Here is a 26,483-nt window from a genome sequence, read left to right on the forward strand (position 1 = left end):
AAGGCCCCAGGGTCCCCACCCCACCTCTGCAGGTACCAACTTTCTTGGCACAGCTCTCACCTGAGGTTTATTGCTCCCTGTTTGCTTTCCTGCTGCTGGCAAAGGGCACAGCCCCGCCCCTTCCCTGCCCTGTACCCCTCAGCATGGCAGGAAGGAGGAAAAGGGGCCTCTGGCCTGGCACAGCCCCTCCTTGGGCAGGGAATGGCTGCTGTGGGACCCCTCTGTCCTGCAGGCCCTCGAGTCAGGAGTCCTGCTGTCCCAATGCAGGTGGGACCCTCACATGGGGCGGCATCTCCTCCCTGGCATTGTAGCCCTGTGGACAGGGGACACCTCTCCAGTGGGGTACAACCCTGGGCCCCCACACCTGTGCATTTTTCCAGCCTTCAGGAGAGACATGAAACCCTGGCAGCTCCCTCCCCCCAGTGACTGGTGTCTTATGCTGTGCGGACCAGGCCTGCTGCTAGAAGACCCCCTGGGCTGGGTGGTGTGGGGCAGAGCTGATCCATGGGGCTGAGCAGCAGGATGAGAAGGGGGAGGATCCTGACCTTGGCATCACCCACTGCTGCTGCCCAGACACAGAGCTGAGCTGTGGGTTTGGGGAAGGAATGGCCAGGAAATGGCAAAGAGAAAGGAGCTGTCAGTGCCTGAGTTTCCCCACCTTGGAGCTTGGGAGAAGTCCCAGGGCCCCTTAACTGGTCCAGAGTGGGATTAAGCTCCAGGGCTTTGGGCTGGGTGGATCCTTCTCTGGGGTGCAGGTTCTGCTGTGCCCCCAGCTCTGCTCCCACCCCCAGCTTATGCTCAGAACCTGTGGGAACCCATTATCCCCACCATGTACCTGTGACCCTGCACCTGCTGGAACCCCTTCCTCTGGCAGGTGAGCCCCATCCTAGGGAAGGAGCAGGGTAAGAGCCAGGGCCTGGCCAGCTGCAGGGCCCTGGGGCTCCCTGATGCGCCCTCACCACCCCCTTCCCCTGTCTCCCATTGTCACCAGCAGCCAGCGCTCCAGGGGACCTCTCAGGGTCTTCTGCTGCTCCCTGGACCCCTGGGACATCAGCACCTGGAGCTGCCTACCCACAGCAGTCAAAGCCCCTGATCCTGCTGTGTCCTGGTCTGTTCTGGAGAGTAGGGGGTGTGTGATGGGGGACTGGTTTATGTTCGTCCTGTGGCATCTGGCCCAGCAAATAATAAGTATTAATATAATACAGATTTTATTAATCTTTACTAATAGAATCTGTTCTTTGTGCCCCTGCCTTGCCTGGGGCTTGGCCCCCTCTGCCTGCCCTGCCTCAGGGCTGGGTGGGGGTTGGTGCTGACTCCAGCCCCCCTTCCCTGCTCTGTGTCCCACAGGGAGCTCCCTGGGTCTCTTCTGCTGCTGCTCAGGGTGGGCAGACAGTGGGGAGAGAGATGGAGCCTCACAGCCCATTTGGGCTTCTCAGGCATTGTGGGGGGCTGCAAGGCACTTGGTGACAGAGCCACCCCTGAGAGGCCAAGGAAGGGCTCAGAGAGGCCCTGACCCCCCAACTGGAGCTCTGGTGATGGTCCTTGGTGGCCTCACGTTTGTCTTGTACCTGAGGGCAGGCAGGGTGAGGAGGAGTCTCTGATGGGGACAGAGGCCACCCCATGCCCCTCCACTCACTGCTGTGACAGGTTGAGATGTGGCCAAGCCCCCACGAACGCCAGCTGCTGCTCCAGCTCCGCAATGCGCAGACCGATGTACCCCGAGGACAGCAGCAAGGCCACCATGCTGAGAACAGGCCAGTGTCAGCCAGGGGGCACAGGGTGGTGATGTGGGGCAGGAGCAGTGCCACGGCCAGGCTCCATGTGCTCGCCCTGGGGATGGGTGTCCAAGGGGAAATGCGGGAACCCCGGCCTGCCAGTGCCACCCTGGAGAGGCTGCTGGGGCTCAGTAGGGATGGGGAGTGGGAGTGTGAGCAGGTCCTGGAGACTCACAGCAGCAGGTAGATGATGATGATGATGTTGAGAGGGCTCCACTGGGGGTTTATCCGGGACCAAAGTGCAGTAGCCCAGGCCTGGAGCACGGTGTAAGGTCCCCCTGCCAGGACAGGCAGTGACACTGGCATAAGAGTCCGTGCTCAGCTCTGCCAGGGTGTAAAAAATCCCCCCATCCCAAGCCCCCTGACGCACCCCAGAGGCCACAGGACTCTGCTGAGGGCACCCATTCGCTGCTGCTGGGAACTAGTAGGGCCACCCCATCATCCTCGTCCTCTGCTTGCCTTGATCTTGGGTTTGGCTCATCTGCAGGTGACCAGGAGACAATCGATGAATGCCTTAGGGAGAGGTCTAGGTGTCCCAGGGGCACACGGGGCCACAAAGAGCTGATCCTGCACTCCCTGGAGCTGTGGGAGATGCTGCTCGGGGACGGGGAGGGTGAGGGCAGCGAGGTCACTCCCAGGCCCTGTGTGTCTGGGGAGGAGGAGCAGAGCCCAGAGCTGCCAGAGCAGGGCTGTGAGCATGCATGGGGTGCACCAGGCTGGCCGCTCACCCAGGGATTCGTGGAGGCTGTTTGGCTCCGGGGTGCTCTGCTCCAGGTCTGAAAAGCTCGAGATCTGGAAGAGGACAAGCCCCAGTCATGATGTGTGTCTCCAAAGGCACCTACCTGCCCCACTGCCATGCAGACATGGGCAGGACCTGATGGGACTTGTGTCACCCACAGGAACAGAGGGTCCTGGGGCTGGGGCTTTTCATTTCCCCACCACGTCTTCCCAGGAGCCATTACAGCCAGCCCACCTCATCCAGGAGGCTGGGACTGCCCCTCCTCCTGCTGTTCACTCCTGCCCTCCCTTCCCTGGCCTTACTTGAGACTTCCTAAGAGTTTCCTCATTGTTCACTGAGTTTCGAGGGCTCTGGCCGCTGTCCTGGACAAGGAGAGATGAAGGGAGGTGCCCTGCAATTGATGGATGGAGCCCCCCCTCCCCATCCAGGCCCCGCGTACCTGCAGGTGTTTGCAGACTGACCTCAGGAGCTGGTACGTGGCCTCTCGCTGGCGCAGCGACACAAAGAGGAACTGCGGGGGAGTGAGAAGGGGATTTGTGCCAGACCTACCCCCTCAGTGGCAGCCCAGAGCCCACAGGGACCAGGACACTCTAAATGACACTCCAGGTGAGGCTGCCCGCCAGCACTGTCCCTGCTCTCACCTTCTCCCCCTTTGCCGTGCGGATGCTGACTGCGTTAGGCACCAGCAACGCCGTGTTGGTCTTTTTGATGGCTGAGACGGAGTCAACAGGGACGATGGCCTGTGCCAGGGGGAACAGGCTGTGTCACCGTGTTCCCGGCTGCCACCTGTGCCTGTTCTGCTGGCCCCACGCCCACTCCAGCCCACCTTGATGTCCTTGAGCAGGAGATTGGAGTGGAAGCAGATGTGGCGGGAGGACACGTAGAGGCGACCGTGGTAGGGCACCTCTCTCTGCCAGGCACACGAGAAGCAGCCCAGCAGCACGTCCTGCTCGGCGAGCTCCCCGAAGGCTCGGCGGTAGCTGCTGTCCTGCTTGCTCAGCTGCGGGAGGTCGGGGGGCTGATGCTCTGGGCTAGCCCTGGCACCGCGGGCATCCTGCAGCCCCTTGTTCCATTATCGCGTCTGCCACGGGACCGGGACGGAGCCCTCCCTCGGCCCCCGCCCCAAGAGAGCACCCAGCCGAGACCCTGGGGCTGGGACTGGCGTTGGGGTTCTGCTCCTCCGCAGACCCCAAGACTCACCGAGGGGGATGGGGGTCCCTGCGTGCCCGTGGCTGCCTGCTCTGTCTCCTTGCAAGAGGACTCATAGGTCCTGGATCTGGAAGGAGGCATCGGAGGGCGTGACTCGAGGGGCACAGGTGCGATGTGGGGCTGGGGTGCGGGATGCGTCACCGTGAGGTGCAGCACCCACCTGGTGAGCTTGGGCTGCCCCAGATGGGCACTTCCCCTCTCCTCCAGGCTCTGCCACTGCTTCTTCCCCAGCACCTCCCGCCTGCTGCGTCTCAGTTTCCCCGGCATGAGGGATAAGTCCGAGAGCTCGGGGAGAGGAGGCAGGTTGTGCGGATGGTCTATTCCTGCAGCACAGCAGATCCCAGTGTCACCAACCTGTCCCTCCACCGGGGCGGACACGGGGGACGGGGCTCAGGCCACGCCGGGACCGGGATAGCAGAGCTCACCCGGTCGCATGACCCCTTTGCCTGTCCCATGGTATCGTGCTGGCTGCGAACCCCTGGGCAGCGGGGCCTGGGGTGACGGGGGAAGTAGTGACCCCTGTACAGGCGGGTGACGGGGAAAGTTATCCCTGGGTCGGGGGTGCCGGCGCTGGGTGCGGGAGTGCGTGGCCGGTCTGGCTCCAGAGGGGACGGGAAGGCGGCTGCGGTCCCGAACCCACGCGCGGCCCCAGAACCCCGTCCCGGGCAGGCCCCGCGCGGTACCTGCTGGGGGGCACAGCCGGGGTCCCCCCGTCCCGTCGGACCTGTCCCGCTCCCACTCCTTCCAGCGCCGTTCCTGCTCCGCTGCTATCTCCGCCTCCCTCCTCCTCCTCCTCCCGAGGAAGGGCAGCGGGCGGAGCCGGGCGGCCGCGGCAGGTTCGCAGGGAGCGGCCGGGGCAGCCCCATCCCGGGACACCCCGAGGCTGCGCGGGGTGAGCCCCAGCCCGGCCCCCGGGGAATGCGGGACCAAGCAGCTGCCAGTGCGCTCCAGTCCCAGCAGCGCTGAGAACCAGAGCGGTACAGCCACAGTCCCGCGGAACTCTGCGATCCTGTGGCATTTTGCAGTTCTACGGGCACGCCGCAGTCCATGGGCACTCCGCAACCCGGGACACCGCACGGCATCGTCTGCCCGGTGCCCGCTCCCCTGCCTTCTGCGCTGGCTCCCAGCGCCAGGCGCGTCCGTCCAGGGCTGGGGGCACGTCCGCCCCTCGTCCCGGGGGTTTCTGTCGTGGGACAGGGAACCTCAGGAGGAAGCGGGGAGGGGGCGCGGCCGGGCCGGGGGCACTGGGCAGAGCCGAGACCGCGCCCCCCCACGGCCTCTGGGGCAGGTTCGAAGGCCACGGACCCAGCCCGGTTCAGCCCCTGCTCTCTGGACCGGGGCTGATAATGCCCCTCCCGCAGCGGGGAACGGCCATAAACCCGGGCCGGCCCGAGGTGGGACACGGCGCGACCTGAGGGGGCTGCACCCTACACACCCACCCACTCAGGCTCCCAGTCCATCTGCCTGGATCCCGTTCCATTCCCCCACACCAAGCACACTCGGGGCGTCACTCCCTGCCCTTGGCCACACCCTGTCACACCCCCAGCCCCCCCAACCCCCTCACCCCACACTCGTGTCCTGCTGTGCACACACGACCCCACAGCTCTCATGGCAGGGGCTCCATGCCAGCCCATCCAGGCTGCACACACGGACCTGTGAGCAGGCACAGGGCATGGACAGGGGGGGTCATGGAGAACCTCTGCCATGGATCCAGGCTGGGAGGGCTGGGGGTGCTCACCTGGAGAAGAGAAGGCTCCAGGGAGAGCTCAGAGCCCCTTGCAGGGCCTAAAGGGGCTCCAGGAGAGCTGGAGAGGGACTGGGGACAAGGCCTGGAGGGACAGGACACAGGGAATGGCTCCCACTGCCAGAGGGCAGGGCTGGATGGGATATTGGGAAGGAATTGTTGGCTGGGAGGGTGGGCAGGCCCTGGCACAGGGTGCCCAGAGCAGCTGTGGTTCTCCCTGGATCCCTGGAAATGCCCAAGGCCAGGCTGGACAGGGCTTGGAGCAGCCTGGGACAGTGGAAGGTGTCCCTGCCCATGGCAGGGGTGGCACTGGATGAGCTTTGAGGTCCCTCCCAACCCAAACCACTCCATGGGTTATGCACACACCCCCCAGCCCCTCCCGCGTGCACCTTGTGTGCACACAGCGCATCCCTGCACGCACGGCTGGGCACACACAGGTATGGACACACAAACATGATCACGTACGTGTGATCTATGGACACATACGTGTTCACACACACATGGACACACACAGAGCACACACACAAGTTCTCACACACCACAGACATCAAACACACACACGTTCCCACACAAAGGCATCATACACATGTACACACACACACACACACATAGGGTCACACAGTCACACACTCTCATAGTCACACACACTCAGGGTTACACTCACACACACACAGGTCACACTTTCACAGGGTCACACACGCTCTCACAGGGTTACACTCACACACACACACACATAGGGTCACACTCTCAATCACACTCTCACAGTCACACACACACACAGGGTCACACTGTCACAGTCACACACAGTCACACACACACACACAGGGTCACACTCAATCACAGACACACATAGGCTCACACTCACAATCTCACACACACAGGTCACACACAGTCACACACACACACACACAAACACACAGGTCACACACTCACCATCACACACACACACACTCACAATCACACACACACACACAGGGTCATGCACACACACACAGGCTCACTCACAATCACACTCTCACACGCACAGGCTCACACTCACAATCACAGACACACACACACACAGGGTCACACTGTCACAGTCACAGACACACACACACACACACACACAGAGGCTCACTCACAATCACACTCACACACACGCACAGGCTCACACTCTCACAATCACACACACACAGGCTCACACTCACAATCACACACACACACAGGGTCACTCACAGTCACACACACACACTCACACAGAGTCACACTGTCACAATCACACACACAGGCTCACACTCACAATCACACACACAGGCTCACACAATCACACAGGGTCACACTGTCACAATCACACACACACAGGCTCACACTCACAATCACACACAGGCTCACACAATCACACAGGGTCACACTGTCACAATCACACACACACAGGCTCACACTCACAATCACACACAGGCTCACACAATCACACAGGGTCACACTGTCACAGTCACACTCTGTCCCCGCCCCCCGCACGCAAGGCGCGCTCCCATTGGCTGTCCGGTCCCGGGGGCGGGGCTCCGCGCACGGACCAATCACGTGTCTCCAGCTCCCCCATTTCGTGTGCGGCCGCTGAGGGCGGCTGTTCCCGCCCCCGGCCCTCAGGACTCCCCTCTCCGAGAGACCCCACACCGCCGTGCCGAGCCCACCCCCATCGCAGGGCCATCAGCGCTGCGGCTGGCTTTTTTCCTCTCCTTTTTCTCCTCCTTTATAAAGTGCCCTTTGTACGTATTGACCTTACAAAAGCAGATTAAAACCTCGGGCCGGGTGCCCCATCATCTTCTAGGGCTGCCCCGGCCTGGCAATGTTCATTGTGCAGGTGAGAGGTGACAGGTGACCCTGCACCGGTGACACTGCACCAAAGACAGCCTTCATCGGCCCGGTGGGGTCTGGGACACGAGAGTCCAGGATGGGAACATGAGTCCAGGGTTCATGGGAATACAAGTTAGTGGGAATATGAGTCCAGTGCAAGGAGACAGGGTGGGGGTCACCCCCCTCCCCAGAGCCCAGTGGCCCCCAGTGCAGGGGACCCTCCAGACTCAGAGTGTGGCACCGTAGTGGCCAAGGACACAGTGGCTGAGGACACAGCCCTGAGGACATGGTGGCCAGGGACACAGCCCTGAGGACATGGTGGCCAGGGACACAGGCCCGCTCAGTTGATGGCGCTGCTCTGGCTCTCTCCCTCAGCGCTCCCAGTGCCACTTTCAGGGGTCCTAGCACAGCTCAGCCCCTGCAGGCTGACAGCACCTGGAGGAAGAGGAGGAAGGGACAGGTCAGGAGAGATGGCAGTGTGGGGTGACCCACATGTGCTGGCCTGGCCCTCCTGGACTCTTCTGCTAGTACCAGGGGCCTGATGCAACAGGGCCTCAAGCAACATGAGGGGTCTGTCCTGTTCCCCCACCCCACAGCAAGCACTGGCACCCAGGGAAGCAGAAAAGGCACTGAGCAGGGGTGTTGTCTCCTCAGGCTGACAAAGGTCACCCCACCATCCCCCACGTTTGCTGCCAGCACATGGAGCTGCCCCTGACACCCCCTGAAGCCCCAGTGCCAGTGTGGCCGAGACCAGGCCAGGGGGCTGTTGCCCCCCAGAAGGGCACAGCAAGCAGACACAGCCCCTCTCTGGGGGAAGCAGCGGGAGCGGGACAATGGCCCTGCCCCGTGCCCTACCATGACGGTTCCCCTGCAAATGTAGCCACAGCCATCCCAGTGATGAAAGGGCTCCCACTGCTGCTGCACTGGGGCCATCTGCAAAGACACTGCAGCTTTAGCCCGGGCTGGCACTGACCTGTACCCAGCTCCACACTGGGCTGCCCCCAAGCCCTCAGCCCCACTCACGGTAGCGGATCCGGATGGGCCACACCATGATGCAGCACAGCACGGTGACAGCAGCAATGGCGATGCCGCCAGTGACCAGCACCATCACCCAGCGGTAGAAGTCGACACAGGCAGGGCAGCACAGCTCAGTCCTGTGAGGACAGGCAGGGAAGTGGTTGGAGGCCGGGACCGGAGTCCCAGGCTATGGGCAGTTGTCCCATGTCCCCACATCAGAGTCAGGACTGATTCCCACTGGGATGCGAGGGAAAGGCCCAGGGCAAGGATATCCCCAGGGCTTGGGCCCTTGTCCAAGGCCAGGAGAGAAGGTGAAGAGAGGTTTAAGACAAATCAGAGCCAGACAAGAACAGGCTCCAGGGAGACCTTACAGCCCCTTCCAGGGCCTCAAGAGGCTCCAGGAGAGCTAGAAAGAGACTTTGGACAAGGGCCTGGAGGGACAGGACAAGGGGGAATGACTTCCCACTGCCAGAGGACAGGGTTAGATGAGATATTGGGAAGGAATTCTTCCGTGTGAGGGTGGTGAGGCCCTGGCACAGGGTTCCCAGAGTAGCTGTGGCTGCCCCATCCCTCGAAGTCTTTCAGTCCAGGCTGGACAAGGCTTGGAGCAACCTGGTGTAGTGGAAAGTGTCCCTGCCCATGGCATGGAGTGGAAGGAGATGAGCTTTAAGGTCCCTTCCCATTCAAACCATTCTGGGATTCTATAAATCTGAGCTGCTTCCCTCCCATGACTCTTGCTCCAACCCTGGAATATTTCCTCGTGGCCCCCAAGCAATAGAGGTCCCAGGTTTGCAGCGACACTTACGGGCAGGGGTGCAGGTTCTGGATCACCATCACAGCCAGGCCATTGGCCATCTTGTCCGTGAAGCTCATGGCACCGTAGACAAATGCGCTGCTGTGCTGAGGGAGGAGAGGGAACCATGCTGGGCTATGCTGGGCCACACAGCCCTGTGTGTCCTCTCATGTCCTCTCATGAGAGCCCTCACTGCAGCAGAGCAGCAGAGCATGGGGCACAGCACTCACAGGGCACAGCACACAGGGGCTGCCCAGCAGAGCTCCCTCCCCAGCATCTTCATCCCCTAATCCTAACCAGTGCCCACCCCAGACTACAGGTTCTGTGCCTGCTGTGACCCCCCATTCCATCCCACCAGGAGCAGCGGCCATACCGTGTTAGTGCCGATGAGATCTGCAGTCATAGACAGGGAGGTGACCAGGATGGTGGCCGAGCCGGCCCCGAGCAGCACTGCCAGCACGTAGATCTCATCTCCTATCGGCCTGGCCAGGGTCACCCATGAGGCAAAGGCCAGGACCACCAGGATGCCCACAAAGTAAGTCAGCTGTGATGGGGATGGGCAGAGGGAGAAGGGGGAGTTCAGACATCAGCTGGCACTCATGGGGAGGGAGGAGCAAGCAGGGAGGGCATGGGGCCAGCATTGCCCAGGACCCATGAGGGACAGCCCTGGCTCTGTCCCAGCTGTATTTAAACAAGGAGACTCCAAAAGTAGGTCCTTGCTGTACTCAAGGCTGTTCTGCAGCCCAAGGGTTGTGCCCTGGGCAGTTGGGAGAGCGTGTCTGTGAGGTTAGGGGACACTCCACTGGCACCCAACAGCACACAGGGGCAGGTTCCTGCTGCTGGCATTGCAGACCGTATGCCCACTCAGGCAAGTGTAGCCAGACCCCTCCTCTGCCCCGATGGGCACCACAGGGCTCTACAGCCCAGTCAGGCCTGCATGGGACATGGTAACTCTAGGCCAGCATTGCCTTCCCCAGCCCCAGGGATGTACAAGACAGGCTCCTGCCTCCATCCCTGCCCACCATCCCCAGACCTAGTAGGACCCAGATCCCCATCCCTGTCCACCACTCCCAGTCCCAGCAGGACCCATGCTGCAGTGGGTGGTTGCTGGCAGAGGAACCATAAGGGGTCCCGGCTCTCCAGCTCAGGTGTGCCAGGAACTTTTCTCACAGCCAGGATTTGGCCCCTGGGCCTCTCCTGGGGTCAAACTCCAACCTCTCCAGCACCCTGGACTTACGTTCCGACCAATCCATTTGTTCACAGGCTTCATGAGGAATGAGGAGAGGAACCCGCTGACATACATCACTAGGGGAATGGTGGCAATGTACTTCTGCAAGTGACAAGGACAGGGAGGAAATGAGCCCCAGACCACATCAGGACACCTTCTCATGTGCCCCTGGATCTGCCCTGTGCCCACCTTGGAGAGCAGCAGTGAGTTGGTCAGGTACATGGCGATGTAGGTCTGGGACAGGTTGACGATGAGGCGGGTGGCCATGTAGAGCACTGCAACCTGGGAGGGGATACAGCCAGGGCATCAGTGCTCAGCCTGTGGGAAGGACCTTCTCTGCCCAGCTATCAGGGCACAGGTGCCTAGCGGGAAGGGCGTGATCCCTCTGAGGTGGTGGATGGGTACCCAGAACAGCCCCTCTCTCCATCCCCACCCGCACCTGGACAGGTCCCATGGCTGCAGGACACCCAGGGTGCCCAGGCAGGGCAGCAGCCCAGGCCAAGGGAGTCCTGCCCAGCTGTACCTGGTAGAAGGAGGGCTCCAGCAGCCAGTCCTTCCAGTGCAGCAGTGGGCGCGGGGGGCCCGAGGGCTCCTTGTGCAGCAGCAGGGTGCTCTCCTCTGGCTCGGGCAGCACCCCTGGTGGGTACGGCTTCTCCTTGGTGCCCAGGTGGAAGATAAGGGAGAACACGGCCCCGAGCCCCACCACGATGAGGGCCAAGTTCTGGTGAGGTAGTGGGTGTGAGCACAGCAGTGGGGCAGCCCACCATCACCCCCCACTAGTCTGGAGGGTAAGGAGGGGTGCCCAAACCCCAGGGAGGGCTCCGTGTGGCTCTTACCCAGTTGGTGAGGTTTTAGGGCATTGCCTTCTGACTCCCCTCCAGCACCTCCCCAGTTGAGTCATGGGAAGAGGGAACCCCAGGGACTGTGCCTTGCCACTCACCCGAAACACAGGGATGTCCTGTGGGCCCAGGTGCTCCATGTGGTCGGGCTTGTCCGTCTGGAAGTTCAGCAGGAGCCAGGTCAGGCCGTACACAGTGATGTTGGCCATGACGGTGAAGGCATACCTGAGCGGAAAGAAACCTTGGGGCGATGCAGAGGGACAAGCATGGGGACAGAACAACAGGACACCTCTGCCCACGGCTGCCCCCCAAGCCAGATGTGCTACAGCTTCTGCACCCCATGTCATGGCTGAGGCAACACCTCTGAGGGCACAAGGCATCTGGCCAAGCAGCCTTACTGCTGCAACTCCCAGTGTGCCCAGCCCAAGCCTCTGGGCATGACTGAGAAGAAACCACGATTCCTACAGGTCAGTTGGCTCCCCCTCCAGGCACAGCTCACCTCTGCTTCAAGGATGCCATGAACTGTCTGACCCAGTGTCCCCAGAGTGGGACCACTTGGACCCACGGTTACCCCACATCCTCCTTGTTCACCCTGCTCCATAGGATAAATATCCCATCCCACATCCCAATCCTGACAGAGATGAGTCGAGTGCACTGCCCACCTGGCCCTGGAGACATCTCACCTCCACAGCACTCCTCAGAGCTGTGTCCAGCTCTCCTTGAGGGCATCTGGGAGGAACAGCCCGTCCCCTAAATGCCACCATCAATTCCCAAAGCAGAGGTGTCTCCAGCTCAGGAAGTGTCCCACGGGGTGTGGGATGTCACTGACATCCCTGGCATCAAGACATTCCCTCCTGGCAGCAAAGGCTTTGAGTCACCAACCCAGGACCAGCACCAACCTTTGGCACATCCCACAGGACACCCACATGGCCCAGTCCCTGTGCTGCCATGCCGAGGTCTCTGGTGTGCCACAGCACCCAGGGGCCTCCTGTCACACAGTGATGGGACCCAGCATGGGCAGGGCAGCTCCCCGAGCCCCAGGGGACCCCAGGTGTGGCTGTGCTCACCTGAAAGCCGTGAGCTCCACCTTCCCATGGTCACTGCTCACCAGCTCGGGGATGAGGGCCAGGTGGGACACCTGCGTGGCTGCCCAGCCAAACTGGAAGATGACGATGAAGGGGAGGTAGTAGATGAAGGCTGCCCACTGTGGAGTGCTCTCCCTGCAGGCCAGGCAGGGGCTGAAGACAAAGGGAAAGGACACAAGGACACAGGTGGTGCCTGGGGAGAGAGTGGAGCAGTGAGAGGCTGCACACCTGGCTGGGACTCCAATGTGACACAGACAGCCCTCTCTGACACAGGTTCTACCCCAGAACTGGGGAGGGAGGTGGGCCCCTTCCCCAACCAGATGAGACACGTGGAGCTCCAGACTCCCTCAGCCCATCCTGCACAGGGAATGTCCTTCCCTCTGGTACCCAGCACAAACACCCCCCAGTCAAGGTCCTTTCCCAGCACAGCACTGGCACTGTTCTGTCCCCTCAAGACATCATGACAGACCCTCAATGTCACACCCACCAACACCAAGAGGTTCTTACTGTCCCCAGGTGCAGACAACCAGTCAGATAACCCCTCCCTGCTGCCTGCCTGTGGTGATACAGCACCCCTAGGGAGGGCTCTGGCTGTCCCACAGGCACTGTCACCCCATCTGTTTCCATCTCCCCTTTCCCATGAGGCTGGCAGAGTGGGGCTGGCAGAGAGAGCCATGCTTCTGCCACACTCACAGACATCACCCACAGCATGACAGGGTGACACAGAGCCATGGGGGGCTCTGGGAAGGCCCCGCTGAGTCAGGAACACCAGAGCCAGGCTCCTCCCTCTGCTGTGGCAGGACAGCACAGGGACAAAGCTTGGGGACGCTGCGTGTAGGGACCCTGCGTGGGGCACAGGCCAGCCTGGCCCCTCCCTCCCCTTTCCCAAAGTTACAGAGTCTCTCTGCCAAGCGGCTCCACAGACCCCCAGGCCCCGACACAGAGTCTGTTGCCCAGTCCCCCATGTCCCCCTGTACTGTCCTACATGTCCCCAGCTTCACTGCGTGCTGATGAAGAGCTGTTCCTACAGCTGAGGGGAACCTGCTTTGCCAGATCCCCAAGGTACCCTCTTCACTTTGCAAGAACCTCTCCTCATGAGTGATTCCTCCTCCTCCCACCCATGAAGGGGAATTCCTTCTCCTCCTTGCTCCCACAGAGCACAGCCATGCAGGCCAGAGCAAAGCCAAAGGCAGCAGTGACAAGTCCAGCCCAGCCCCACCCATCCCATCAAAGGGTGCTGGGTCCCCACACTGGCTCACAGTTGGTTTTGGTGCTCAAGGTGGTCCTCTGAAGGACAGGGGACTCAAGCATGTGGTGCCTGTGCCCCAAACCACAGGCACGGGAAGGTCCACAAAGGCTCAAACCAGCCTAGAGTCTCTCTGTTCCCTGGGTTTTAACTGGGACCAGATGAGAGGTGAGGGTCCCAGGGCCCCACAGGGTCAGGCTCTGCAACCCTGTGAAGGCTGAGGGTTCCCAGGGGAACACTAGGGCAGGAGCTGTGGGGACCTGGCTGCTGCAGCCTCCAGGGCTGCTCCTGTGCCCACCCATGAGCCATCGCCACCAGCATAACCACAGGAGTGTCACCTCCTCCTTGTGTCCCCCTGGGACAGGCAGTGTCTACCACCAGGGTCACCCCACTGACTACCCCAAGTGCCCAGGAGTGGCTGCACTAAGTCAGAGAGGTCCTGGGGGCCCCCTGCTCTCCCAAGTGGGGCCATGGGAGCCCCTCCAAGACCATTCTGCCCACCCTGGGCAGGCAAAGGCCCAGCTTCTCATCTCTGGCCCTGCTGGCCAGGAGCACGAAAATGTCAGGCTGCTCGGCAGAGACACGTGGGGCAGGGACTTTGGGACAGCACTGCCAAAGAGGCTGAGACAGGCATCAAAGAGACATTTAACCTTCCTCCCCACTGCATCAGGAAGCTGGACCCCAGAAAAGAGCTGGCTAGCAGGCAGGGACATCAGAACTGCCTGTGGGAAGAACTGGGACCGCGGCCGCGGTGGGAAGATGCCACTGATAGCAACTCGTGGTGTCTCCCCCGCCCCGAGGCTGCGGTTTCAGTTTCCTCTGATGTGAGCACGGGTTTGCCACGGGAGGAGACACCCCGCTCCCACACAACACCCCTCGCTGCAGTGTGATTGAGGAAGCCGAGTGGCCCCGGCACAGCCAGCTCCGGTGGGTTTGCCACCATCACCGGTCACTCTGTGGTCAGCCAAGATGGGCGCTGGGAAAGCCCCTGCCTTGGGAATAACCCACGCTCCAGCCTGGAAAACAGCCTGCATCCCTGTCCCAGCCTGCCCTGAGCTCTGCTCCCTGCACCCTGCAGCCCCCATGCAAGGCCTGAGTTAGGACTTCCCTTCTACACTCAGGGGGCAGCACTCAGCTGGAGCAGGGGGAGGAAACAGCTCCGGCCGCTTCTCTAAATCTAGGTCACCGATGCAGCTGACACTGGGTCAGGGGTGACACTGGTGCCCTTCAGCACTCTCCCCGACTCACCAAGCCGAGCTCCACAAGGTTAGACGTCTTATCAGCTGCCGTTGGGTTGCAAGAAGCAGTTGGTCGAGATAAATTTGGGATCAAGATAAGAGGACCCACACTGCAACCGTCCTCCCTCCACACAGATCTGCTCTGAGTGAGGCAGTGCCCGGTTGTTACCGAGGGTTGTTATCAGGGGCCATTTCTTCCACCAACTGCCCCGTCCCCAGTGCCAGCTAAGCAAGATGTGCAGGCTCCTGCACCAGTCACAGCACCAAGGATGCCTCTTCAGACCATGCTGTCCCTTCAGAGAGGGACCAAGGACTCCTCTCCTACCACACTGCTCTCCACATCACACTGTCCCCTCACAGAAAGACCAAGGACCCCTCTCTATGCCACACTGTCCCCTCAGAGAGGGACCTCAATAGATGGGTCCCCACCAATCCCTGCACTCTGCTGCATTTTTTGACCCAGGGCACAATGCAAGACAAACCTGTCAATAATTCATGTGCTGTACCTCACTGCTGGCCCCTGGGATGCACAGCCCCAGCACAGCCAAAGGCCCATGCCATAGGCTTCCCCCCTGGGGACACCAAGAGCTGCTCAGGAAGCACCTGGGCTTTTGGGAAAGCCCCGCTTTTACGGCTGGCCTTGGTTTTGCTGCAGCTCCAAGGTTTGAGTATGAGGCTCTAACCCTAACCCTAACCCTAACCCCAGCCACACACACAAAGCCCGAGGGACAGCAGGGAGCCCCCTGGGGTGGGATGGTGCCCCTTCCCCATCCAGACTCAGCATCCTGCCATCCTCTACACATGGAGCAGCTCTGTCCCCACCTCGCTGCCACAGAAGATGCTAGAAAGGCATCTCACAGACTATCCCCTCCTCACAAGGCACCCCAGACCCATCTCCTGTCACCCAGGGCACTGCCAACAAACGAGAGCCCCTTCACCCTCCACAGAGCACCCCAAAAGCCCCCAGGGCAGCATCCCCTTCCATGGAGGAGCTGCTCCCTTCCACTCCAGGGCACTCAATTCCACTCAGCCCTGGGGCTGCTCCTCTCCAGCTGGGGGTACCCTGTCCCCACCTCACTGCCACATAATGGTCCCCCTCCCCAGAAAGGCTCCCACATTTTCAGGGAGACCTCCATGCTACAAGGCACCCTGCTTCCTCCCCACTCCAGGGAATCCCCAAGGCTGATCCTCCAACCCAGAAAGGCACCCTTGGTCTTGTTGCCCCTCTTCCAGGGCACCCCAGAAAGGTACCCTGGGGCCGATCCTGTACCAGGATTCCCAGAGAGGCTCCTCCAAGGCCACCCATGTCCACAAAGGGCCCCCCAGCAGAGTGTCCCCCATCCATGCCCCGCCAGCAGAGCTGCTTGGGGCCAACTCCCTCCACCCAGCATCCCCCACTGTCCCAACCCTAGTCATCCTAGAAAGGTTCACCCAGGGTCATCCCTTTCTTCTTAGGGCATGCCAGAAAGGTTCCCCCGGCTAGCCCCCACTCAGGACATCTCAGAAAAGCTCCTTGGGGCCACCTTTCTCCCTTCTGGGCACCCCAGAAGGGTGTCTGCCACCCCTGTCATCCCAGAAAAGCTCCTCCAGGGTCACTCACATTCACACGTCACCCTCAGTCCACTCCCTCAGGGCACCCCAGAAAGGCCCCCCTAGAGCCATCCTCTCCACTCAGAGCACCCCACAGCCCTCACAGCCCTACTCCTCCCCTCTCCTCTCCTCCCCTAACCGAAGTCCCTTGGGGTTACCCCTCTCTTATCTTTGGCACCCCAGCAGCGTGTCCCACCCATGACACCCCAGAAAGGCTCCCCATAGCTATTCATCTCCATCCAGGCCACTGCAGAAAGGCTACCCTGGGGCCACCCATTTTCACCCAAGACACCTTGGATAGGTACCCTTGGGCCACCCCCTTCCAGGCAACCCAAAAAGTTTCCCCCACATGTCTTTCAACACAGAACAACACAGTAGGGTTCCCTGGGACCATGCCTCTCCATTTAGAGCACCCTAGAAAGGCTCTGGATGTCTCCTCACAGACAGCCCGGAAAGTCTCCCCCCGGACCATACCTGTTCACTTAGAGCATCCCGGAAAGGTTCTGATGGTTGTTCCCCAACACAGACACACGGAAAAGCTCCGCCGGGGTCATCCTTCTCTACTTAGAGTACTCCAGCAAAGTTTCCCCCTCAGATGATGCCCACTCAGGACACCCCAGAAAGGCTCCCCTGGGGCCATCCCTCTTCCCATGGAGCATCTCAGAAAGGCTCCCCCGGGTGTCTCCCACCCAAAGCACCTCAGCAAGGCCTCCCAGGGTCACCGCTCTCCACTCCGGGCACCCCAGAAAGGCTCTGCCGGGGTCAGCCCTCTCCACCCAGATCCCTCTGTCCGAGCTCCCTGTCCCCCGTACCCCCATGCGGGTGTCCCCGCTCCCTCCGCTCCCCCGCACCCACCGGCCAGGTGCCAGCCCTTCCTGCGCCCGCAGCGGCCGCAGCCGTGGGCCCGGTCGGCCTCGAAGCCGAGCAGGGGCGTGCAGAGCCCGTCGGCCGCCTGCCCGGCCAGGAGCAGCCCGCCGGCCGCGCCGTGCCCGTAGCCCAGCACGGCGTGCAGGAAGGGCAGCAGGTAGGTGAACCACAGCGCCGAGCACGCGTCGTTCAGGAAGTGCCCGCACGCGAAGCTGAGCCGCGCCCGCAGCGGCAGCGCCGGGGCCGCCGGGGACTGCGGAGGCTCCGCCATGGCCCGGCCACAGCCCGCGGGGACAGCGGCTGGACGGGCTCGGCGGGAGCGACCGGCAGGGAATGGGAGGGGACGGGGAGGGAGGAGGGAGGAGTGACAGGGACAGGGAGGGACCGCCCGGGACCGGCGATCCCCCGCATCCCCCGGGGCCGCCGCGGGGAGAGCGGGCGGTGACCCGGGCAGGGGGGAGGTGGGAGCGGGCGAGCGCCCAGTTACACCGATCGCAGGGATTCCACTGCTGACCCCACCCTGCTCCCAGACACACCAGCAGTGGCCCTGTACTGCTCCCAGTCACACCAGTACTCCGACACTGCTCCCAGTCACATCAGTAATGTCCCTACAGTGCTCCCAGTTGCACCAGTATTACCCTCACACTGCTCCCAGTCACACCAGTGCTGCCTGTAACAGTCCCATTACCTACACAAGGGAATGTCCCAGTCACTCTAGTACCCCCACACTGGTCCCAGTGACCTCAGTACCCACCCTAGCAAGGGGACGGTCCCCATGCTGCCAGTAGGCACCCCAGAATTCCAGTGACACTCACTGCTCCCAGTAACCCCGGTATTCAAGCCAGGGGTCTCCATGATGCCCACAGTTGCTCGAGTTCCAGTGATGCCAGTACACCATCACACTGCTCCCAGTCACCCCAATATCTCAGTATGCAACAAGTGGGGAGTGGCAGACTACAGGAGTGAGGGTACAGGGGTTGTAGGCACTGGAACCAGTCGGATGAGAGTCACTGGGACACTGGAATGACTACAGATGTCATGGGGACCCCCTGCTTGAATGGGCACTGGGGTTAGTAGGAGTCTTGTGGGAGTATTGGGGTGACTGGCATCTCCTGGGTAATGATGTATTTGGTGTCTGGGGACAGTGTGGGGGGAGTACTGGGCTCACTGGGACTCTAGGGTGGCTACTGGAGTTGTGGGACACCTCTTGGGTGAATACTGGTGTCACTGGCAGTAGTGTGGGCTTACCTGGGCAACTGGGAGCTCCTTTTGAGTAGGTACTGGTGTGACTGGGACCAGTATGAACAGTACTGGGGGCACTGAGACCCTCTAGAGAGGAGTACTAGGGTCACTGGCACTGTGGTGACTACAGGCATCGTGCAGATCTCCAGCTGTCAATACTGGAGACACTGGGAGCAGACTGGAGGTCGTGGGTGATTTCCCCTTGTGTATTTAATGGAGTCACTGGGACCAGTATGGGCTGTACTGGGGTGACAGGAAGCAGTGTTGGGGGAGTACTGGAGTCACTGGGACTGTGGGAAAAATCCTGGTGTCATGGGTACCTCCTGCTGGGTGGCTACTGGGGCTGCTGGGAGCGGTGGGGGAGGGTAGCAGAATCAGTGAATCAGCCCTGAAGTGGGCACTGAGGTTACTGGGAGCGATGGGAAGACGGGAGTCACCGGAATGGGGCGGCGGCAGAGGGGCGCCGCCATGACGTTGCCCCTTTAAGGCGCTGACCACAGCGGGTCACTGCACATGCGTCCCAACTCTTTGTCGTTGCCCCTTTAAGGCTCTGCCCTGTCCACAATTCCTCGTTCCCACGCTGGCTGCCGATTGGTCGAGCCGCTAGCCGCGCGCGCGTGCCGCGTCTACCAGCCGCGCCCCCCTTTCCGCCGCTTCCATCTGACGTCATCAGATCCAGCCAATCCGCGTGTGACTGCGCTCAACGAGTCGGCCCTGAGCGGCCAATCGGGGCCGTGCGGCGGGAGGCTCGTTTGCATAATAATAGAGGGGCGTGGTCAGGTGAGCTGCGGCGGCGGCGGGTCCGGACGGGGAATCCTGTGGGGGGGGATCCTGTGGGGGGGGGGGGGGGGGATGATGTAGGGGGGGATCCTGGGGGGGGATCCTATGGCGGGATCCTATGGGGGGATCCTGGGGGGGGATCCTATGGCGGGATCCTGTGGGGCGGGGCGTTCCTGTCGGGGCTCCTGGGGGGGACCGGGAAATCGCGGGTAGAGGGCGGATTATGAGGGCGAGCCCATTGGGGCTCCTCAGGAGGGAGGGCGAGACGGGGAGGGCCGGTGAGGGGGCGCGGAGCGTTGTGGGGACGAACCTGTTGGGGCTGCGATGGGTCTTGGTGGAGGGAGGTTTCTGCAGAGGAGGGCTCGGGGACTCTGGGGATGGCGGGTGGGAGGGGGGCAAGGGGGATAAGCCCGTGGGGGCTGCGATGGCTCCCCCAGGGATGGGGAGGATCAATGGGAGCGGGCGGGAGCTTGTTCCGGGTTCCTGGGAGCTGGGGGACGTGGAGGGGCCAGTAAGGGGCCGGTTGGGGAGAAGATGCCGTTCGGGGAGGGGTCCTGTGATTTCCCCACGAGAGGGAGACCTCCGAGGGGGGTTCCGGCAGGGGGACCCCGGTGGGCACCACCGGCCCGATGGCAGTGCCAGCTGTGCTCTGTCCGCAGGGTGCTGACCGAGACCCCCGCCCATGGCCCACAGCACCAAGCAGCCGCCTGCCGCCCTGCTGTAAGTGCCACCACCTGCCACAGCGTCCTCCAGCTGCCCTGTTCTGTGTCAGTGCCCCTGGTGAAAAAGTGGCAGAAACTCACCCCCTTTCTATGCCTTGGGAGTGGTCTGTGTGTGCTGGGAAGGGATTGTCCCACTCTGCTCTGCACTGGGGCAGCCTCACCTCCAGTGCTGGGGGCACTTGGGGCACCACAAGATCAGGAGGATCCAAAGCTGTTGGAGAGTGTCCAGAGGAGGGACACGGAGCTGGGGAAGGCTCTGAGGAGCAGCTGAGGGCACTTGGCTCGTTCAGCTGGAGCAGAGGAGACTGAGGGGAGGCTCCTCGGGGGCTGCAGCTCCTCCCGAGGGGAGGCGGAGGGGCAGGGGCTGAGCTCTGCTCTGGGACAGGGACAGGAGCCCAGGAAGGGCTGGAGCTGTGCCAGGGCTTGGGATGGATCTCAGGGCAAGGTTCTTCCCCCTGAGGCTGCTGGCACTGCCCAGGCTCCCCAGGGAATGGGCCCGGCCCCAAGGCTGCCAGAGCTCCAGGAGCGTTTGGACAGCGCTCTCAGGGATGCTCAGGGTGGGCTTGTTGGGGGGTCTGGGCAGGGCCAGGGGCTGGACTCAATGATCCCTGAGGGTCCCTTCCAGCTCTGGCTATTTCAGGATTCTGTGAGTCTAAGCTTCTTGGGAGATCAGAACCAGCAAGGTCTGAATTCCCATAAGATTTGTGCTGTCCTGAGTTGGCCTTGGCTGTCCTGGCGTGGGGGCTAGTGGATGGGGAAGCGCCTCAGAGGTGGAGGGAGGTGGATGCCAGAGTGAACTGGCTGAGGCGGAATTTTGCCTGAGATAACTTTACTTTTTAAAACATCCTTAGGCATTCAAGGAATCTGGATCACGTGGGGGGAGGGTGATCCGTCTTGTGCTGGAGGGTGTTGATGTGTTTCTGGTGAACAGGATGATGATGTGGACATCACTGGGAACATTGCTCTTGGAGCTGATAAAGCAAAAGGCTGGCCATGACCCTGCACAGCCTCAGAGGGTTCTTTTCCCCCAGGAGCTGAGAGAAGATGTGGTCTCACACCCTCCTGTCAGGTTTTTTTTTTGAGTGTGGGGGTGTAGGGCTCTGGTTGGCCTCTGATCCTGGTGGAGGGACTTGTCCCACTTCGTCTGCAAGGGCCAGTGCAGTGGCAGCTCTGTGCTGTGGGCTCAGGGAAGGGGCCTCCTAAATTAACTACAAGGATGGCTTGTATGGGGTAAATGGATAGCAATAGCTTGGGGTCTCTGCAGGGATTGGGGTTTGCTCCAGGTACATGATGTGGCAAACACAAGGAAAATTGAGGTGCATCCTGAGCAGGTTGAGATCACTGTGGCTTTTGGCACATGTCTGTGCCAGGGCTTGTGTTTGGCCCTGGGCTGGTTCCCAGGTCTGGAGATCTGGTTGGAACCCAAGTGAGCATCATTTGGTGATACTCAGGAGCCCTTTGTGGTTTCCCTGACGTAGTGAGGACATTTCCAGCAGAGCAGGAGTTGCCTTGAGGACCCAGGGGTGTGAATGGGACAGGGATGGAGCAAACTGGAGGAGGTGCCAGGGGGGCTTGGGGAGCCCCAGGGTGATGCTGTGGTGGGACATGGAAGCTCTGCTCACCCAGTGTGGGACTTGCGGGTGCTCAGTGGGGCAGGAAGGCTCTGCCTGAAGCAGCTGCTGATCCATAAAGCCATGGCAGTGACCTGGGAGTGGGGCTGAGCCCCACGGTGCAGCCGCTTGAGGTGTCAGGGAGGTGTCACAGACAGCACAAACCTGCTGGGATGGTTGTGGCTGGAGCCCTGCCCTCACCCTCTGCCTCCAGGTTCCTTGGGTGTGGGTGATGCTTCCAGGTGGTGTCCCTGGCACCAGGATCCAAACCCCTGTGGCTCCTCCTCCCTTGCAGAGTCCCTTGGGACTCCCCACCAAGGTGTGTCCCAAGGTGACAGGCAGGGATGTGACTGTCAATGTTACCTGATCCCAAGAGCTGATCCCCATCCAAATGTCTCTGATGAGTCCCAGGGCTGCCACCAGACCTCAGGGCAGCTTTAGTGTGCAGGACTGCCCTGCTAAGCTGGACTCTGCTTCAGTGCCATCACTCTGATGTAGCCTCCCCTCTTGGGAGCAAGGGCTCCGTGGCCAGTGCCACATTTGGGTCTGTTTGAGTAAGGGGATTTGGGGAATCTGGTGAGTGTGAGGTCATACTGCTGGGGGATGTGTCACTGTTGGCCCCCATGTGTCCCAGCCCTCTCTGATGGTGCTCTCTGGCTGCAGACATACCACGGGCAAGGCTCAGCATGGAAACTTCCTGGTGGCCATCAAACAGGAGAAGGGAGAGTCAGCGCGGGTGGGCGGGGAGAAGCCGGAGGAGGAGGTGAGTCCCAGAGCCTGTGTCCCTTCTCACACGATCCCCAAGAGTGGGGCCCAAGGTGCCTGGCCTGGGGCTGTCCCTGTCCCTCTGCTTGCCCTGCACCAGCCCATGTGTGGCTGTGGCCATGGGCCAAGGAAGGGCTCAGACTTTTCCTTGAGGACTGTGTGGCCCAGGTGGGCCTGGGGGCTGTTCCCGTGTCCCGTGATGTGATGGCTCTGATCCCTGATGGGCTGTCTTTTCCCCATGGGTGCCAGCCGGTGAAGAAGAGGGGCTGGCCCAAGGGCAAGAAGAGGAAGAAGATCCTTCCCAACGGCCCCAAAGCCCCTGTGACGGGCTACGTGCGCTTCCTGAATGAGCGGCGCGAGCAGATCCGCACGCAGCATCCTGACCTGCCCTTCCCAGAGATCACAAAGATGTTGGGAGCAGAGTGGAGCAAACTGCAGCTCTCAGAGAAGCAGGTACTAGCCCCCAGGGCAGACCCCCCCCAGGCTGGACAGCTCCAGAGCCTGCTTCTCAAACCCCTGAGCTTGCTGTCCCCACTGCTGGGGAGTGGGAGCTGGGCAGGGAGGGGTCAGCAGCTCCTGGGAGCCTGGGTTGGGCAGGCTGAGGTACCTCTGTGCCACAGCGGTACCTGGATGAGGCTGAGCGGGAGAAGCAGCAGTACATGAAGGAGCTGCGGGAATATCAGCAGTCAGAGGCCTACAAAATGTGCACGGAGAAGATCCAGGAGAAAAAGATCAAAAAAGGTGGGTTGTGGGAGCAATGGCTGCCAGGATCCAGCCAGGTGATGCCAGAGCCTTCTGGGAACATGAGTCTGGCCCCTGGGGTGACCTCCTTCTTCTGCTGCAGAGGACATGGGCACGGTGACTGTGAACACCCTACTCAACGGACACCCGCACAAGGTAAGGCCCTATCAGGTCTGCCTGTGTGTGGGGAAACTGAGGCACGTTGCACTGCTGGGCTGGCTGTAGATGTGGATGGGCAGAGGGAATTCTGGGACTGTGAGTCCCAGGTTCCTGGAGGGTTGGGAGGCAGAGCATAGCCATCCTCCCTCCCCACTTGCCAGGCAGGGCCAGCCCTCACCCTGTCCCAGTACCCTCATCAGCCACGGTGTTGGGGTCCCCTCTTGGTGGGCTCAGCCCTGCCCAACCCCTCCCTCTTGTCCCTCAGGCTGGCGAGTGCAGCGACACTTTCTCTACCTTTGATGTGCCCATCTTCACCGAGGAGTTCTTGGACCAAAACAAGGGTAGGAGGGCTGTGGAGGGTCCTTGGTGCCCGTATGGAGGGACCAGGTGCTGGCTGGAACCTGGATGTTGGTGATACAGAGCTGCTTGGAAGAGCCGTGTGTGGGGCAGGATTTGGGTTTGGAATGAGGGGGGCAGGGTCTGTCCCTGCGGACACGATGCTGTCCCGGCAGCCCGGGAGGCCGAGCTGCGGCGCCTGCGCAAGATGAACACGGAGTTTGAGGAGCAGAATGCCATCCTGCAGAAGCACACGGAGAGCATGAACTGCGCCAAGGAGAAGCTGGAGCAGGAGCTGGCGCAGGAGGAGCGGCAGACCCTGGCCCTGCAGCAGCAGCTCCAGTCTGTGCGGCAGGCCCTCACTGCCAGCTTTGCCTCCCTCCCCATCCCCGGTGAGTTGGGGGTAGCCATGGGGTCCTCCAGCTTCTGGGACTCCTGCTTGGGCAGAGGGGCGCTGAGGGGTCCCCCCAGCCAATGCAGGTAGCACTGTGGGACAGTGGGGTGGTGGTAGGTGCTCATCTGCTGCTGGGGTGGGATCCTGCTGCACTTGAGGAGCTTTCCAGGGAGCCCAGAGATGTGACAGCCAGCTGGCTTCCCTGTCCTGAGACAAGGCAGGCTGGCATCCCTCCTCTGCAGCCACACTCACAGCTGCACCCCAGATTGGCCCAAATCCATGTGTTCCTAGACTTGTGCCACTGCAGGAGGCGGCATCTGGTGCTGGGGTCCCTTCTGCAGTTCCCACCTCATGAACAGGGTTGGGTGGGGACCTGCTGGCCCCGCTCACTGAGCTGTCACCTCACAGGCACTGGGGAGACCCCCACGCTGAGCACCCTGGACTTCTACATGGCCAAACTGCACAGTGCCATCGAGAGCAACCCCCTGCAGCATGAGCCCCTGGTGCTGCGTGTCAAGGAGATCCTGTCCCGGATTGCCAGGTGAGTGCAGGGCTGGGGCTGTGGCACAGGTGTCCACATGGGGCTGCAGGGTTGAGCTTGAGCTGGTGGTGATGGGAGCTGAGCAGGGAAGGTGTGGATGGAGATGGGCATCCAGCTGCTCCAGGGAGCTGTGGGAGAGGGAAGCCCAGTTCCTGAATTCAGGAGGTGTCCCCATGTCCAAAGATGGATGGACAAAGATGCTGGAGCCAGTCCAGAGGAGGCCACAGAGCTGCTCCAAGGGCTGGAGCCCCTCTGCTCTGGAGCCAGGCTGGGAGAGCTGGGGGTGCTCACCTGGAGAAGAGAAGGCTCCAGGGAGAGCTCAGAGCCCCTTGCAGGGCCTAAAGGGGCTCCAGGAGAGCTGGAGAGGGACTGGGGACAAGGCCTGGAGGGACAGGACACAGGGAATGGCTCCCACTGCCAGAGGGCAGGCCTGGATGGGATATTGGGAAGGAATTGTTGGCTGGGAGGGTGGGCAGGCCCTGGCACAGGGTGCCCAGAGCAGCTGTGGCTGCCCCTGGATCCCTGGCAGTGTCCAAGGCCAGGCTGAACAGAGCTTGGAGCAGCCTGGGATAGTGGAAGGTGTCCCTCCCCATGGCAGAGGGAGGAGCTGGATGAACTTTAGGACCACTTCCAATCCAAACTGTTGTGGGATTCTGCGACTCAGCTGTGCTTTTCTCCCTCCTCAGTGAACATTTGTGAGAGGACCAGTCCTTCCAGACCCCAGGCCTGGCTGGACCCTGGGCCTGTCCCTTGGAGCTCACTCAAGGGACAGTCTCTGCAGGGGGTCTGGCTGCTCCCCCTGCCCCTCGCACCTTCCTGCAGCTGGGACCCCCCAGCCTGGACCGCCCAACCCACGACTGCACCAGCCCCAGGGACCTTGAGCTTCGGGGGACAAGCAGTGACCAGGCTGAGAGCCCAGCTGGGACAGCACTGGGAGAGGGTCAACATTGGTGTGAGCACCCCCGACTCTCCCCTGGGCCCCCCAGCCCTGCCTTGCCAGCCAGGGGCTGCCTGAAGCCTGACTGGGGCAGCACTGGTGGGTTTAGGCCTGGAGTGAACACACCCCTTTAGGGTGAACCGGGGCTGTGGGGATGGGGGACACTGAGGGGTGACTGGGACCCCCTTGGTCCTGGTGCTGCCTCCTGTCCCCTGGCCAGTTTAGGAGCCCCTTGGTCCCGTCCCAGCAAGGCCTTGAGGGCAAATCCTTCCCGCTGCCTGCCTCAGCTTTTATTTAATGGGTGCCTTCAGCCCCTACCCCTGTCACTGTGCTTGGCTCCCCTCCTTCCCCTTCATCTCTGGGACCAGGCAGCGAGCTTCTGAAAGCAATAAAACTCTTCAGGCCAGAGGGGAGCTGGAACTGACCCCCTCCTGGAGCAGGGAGCACAGGAGAACTGGGACTGGCCTCTTCCCATGGTGGGGACCCCTGGAAGAAGGGAGCTGGGACCCACCTTGTCCTGGGGTGGGGACCTCTGTAGCAGTGGAGCTGTGACCGACCCCTTCCTGCTTGCAGGGATCCTGGGTGTGCTGCACTGGCTTTTGCCTCCTGCCCCCTTTTGCCTGAGCCCCCTTACTCTTGTGGGACCACTGTGCTGGCAGCCGGGGTTGGGGCTGGTGTCCCTGGGCCTGCCTGTCATTAATCTCAGACTGTGTAATTAGAGAGTGTCTTATTTTCTTACTTAGCACTACATGGGCCTGGCCCTGGCCCTGGGTCTGATGGGGACCGGGGTGTTCCCACCCCTCCCTCGCTTGCCAGGCCTGCGCTGTGCATCTGCCATTTGCCATCTCCTGGTGCCCCTGGGCTGGGGATGGAGATGGGAGCAAATAAATGTTGGAGAAAACCACTCTGGTCCCTGTGTGTTTGGGCTCAGCAGGAGCTCTGGAGCTGATCCTGGGGTTGCTGGGGTGGATCCATGGGTGGCAACCCTGAGCCCATCACTGCATCCCCAGCTGGGGAGGATGTGAGGTGCTGGCTCTGGGCCGGCTGCTCTCC

The 26,483-nt window shown here is 61.5% G+C and overlaps 3 protein-coding genes across 11 annotated transcripts; 1 reads left to right on the plus strand and 2 right to left on the minus strand.

The window, feature by feature from the left end:
* Nucleotides 1–1,308: 1,308 nt before the first annotated feature.
* Nucleotides 1,309–4,505, minus strand: LOC106628618 (GRAM domain-containing protein 2B-like). Of its 7 annotated transcripts, none has more exons than XM_088067741.1 (12): nt 4,407–4,505; nt 4,149–4,242; nt 3,884–4,046; nt 3,715–3,790; nt 3,341–3,514; nt 3,156–3,254; nt 2,954–3,025; nt 2,817–2,876; nt 2,504–2,567; nt 2,146–2,256; nt 1,951–2,053; nt 1,309–1,830 (listed from the first exon to the last, which is right to left on the minus strand). In XM_088067741.1, the coding sequence occupies exons 2-12, from the start codon at nt 4,156–4,158 to the stop codon at nt 1,413–1,415; spliced, it is 1,350 nt and encodes a 449-aa protein (XP_087923867.1). In that variant the 5' UTR covers nt 4,159–4,242; nt 4,407–4,505; the 3' UTR covers nt 1,309–1,412. The 7 variants fall into 7 exon arrangements, with proteins under 7 accessions (XP_087923867.1, XP_087923868.1, XP_087923869.1 ...); XM_088067745.1 differs by having other exon boundaries at nt 1,493–1,744; XM_088067747.1 differs by having other exon boundaries at nt 1,659–1,830; nt 2,235–2,256.
* Nucleotides 4,506–7,410: 2,905 nt separating this feature from the next.
* On the minus strand, nt 7,411–17,515 carry MFSD12 (major facilitator superfamily domain containing 12). The gene is made up of 10 exons (XM_014260049.2): nt 17,192–17,515; nt 12,245–12,455; nt 11,279–11,402; nt 10,862–11,059; nt 10,528–10,620; nt 10,348–10,440; nt 9,484–9,654; nt 9,123–9,217; nt 8,324–8,454; nt 7,411–7,735 (listed from the first exon to the last, which is right to left on the minus strand). Exons 1-10 carry the CDS (start codon nt 17,472–17,474, stop codon nt 7,641–7,643), a joined length of 1,494 nt encoding a protein of 497 aa, XP_014115524.1. The 5' UTR covers nt 17,475–17,515; the 3' UTR covers nt 7,411–7,640.
* A 1,505-nt stretch (nt 17,516–19,020) lies between these two features.
* Nucleotides 19,021–26,334, plus strand: HMG20B (high mobility group 20B). Of its 3 annotated transcripts, XM_088067700.1 has the most exons (10): nt 19,021–19,225; nt 19,885–19,945; nt 22,221–22,320; nt 22,572–22,775; nt 22,943–23,063; nt 23,167–23,219; nt 23,488–23,563; nt 23,735–23,950; nt 24,361–24,493; nt 25,180–26,334. In XM_088067700.1, the coding sequence occupies exons 2-10, from the start codon at nt 19,908–19,910 to the stop codon at nt 25,190–25,192; spliced, it is 954 nt and encodes a 317-aa protein (XP_087923826.1). In that variant the 5' UTR covers nt 19,021–19,225; nt 19,885–19,907; the 3' UTR covers nt 25,193–26,334. The 3 variants fall into 3 exon arrangements, with proteins under 3 accessions (XP_087923826.1, XP_087923827.1, XP_005531409.2); XM_005531352.3 differs by lacking the exon at nt 19,021–19,225 and having other exon boundaries at nt 19,720–19,945; XM_088067701.1 differs by lacking the exons at nt 19,021–19,225; nt 25,180–26,334 and having other exon boundaries at nt 19,719–19,945; nt 24,361–24,497.
* Nucleotides 26,335–26,483: the final 149 nt, after the last annotated feature.

Source organism: Pseudopodoces humilis, chromosome 28, assembly GCF_049639895.1.
Source record: "Pseudopodoces humilis isolate 2021_Gansu_Grassland_sample_001 chromosome 28, ASM4963989v1, whole genome shotgun sequence".
NCBI classification, from domain to species: Eukaryota; Metazoa; Chordata; class Aves; order Passeriformes; family Paridae; genus Pseudopodoces; species Pseudopodoces humilis.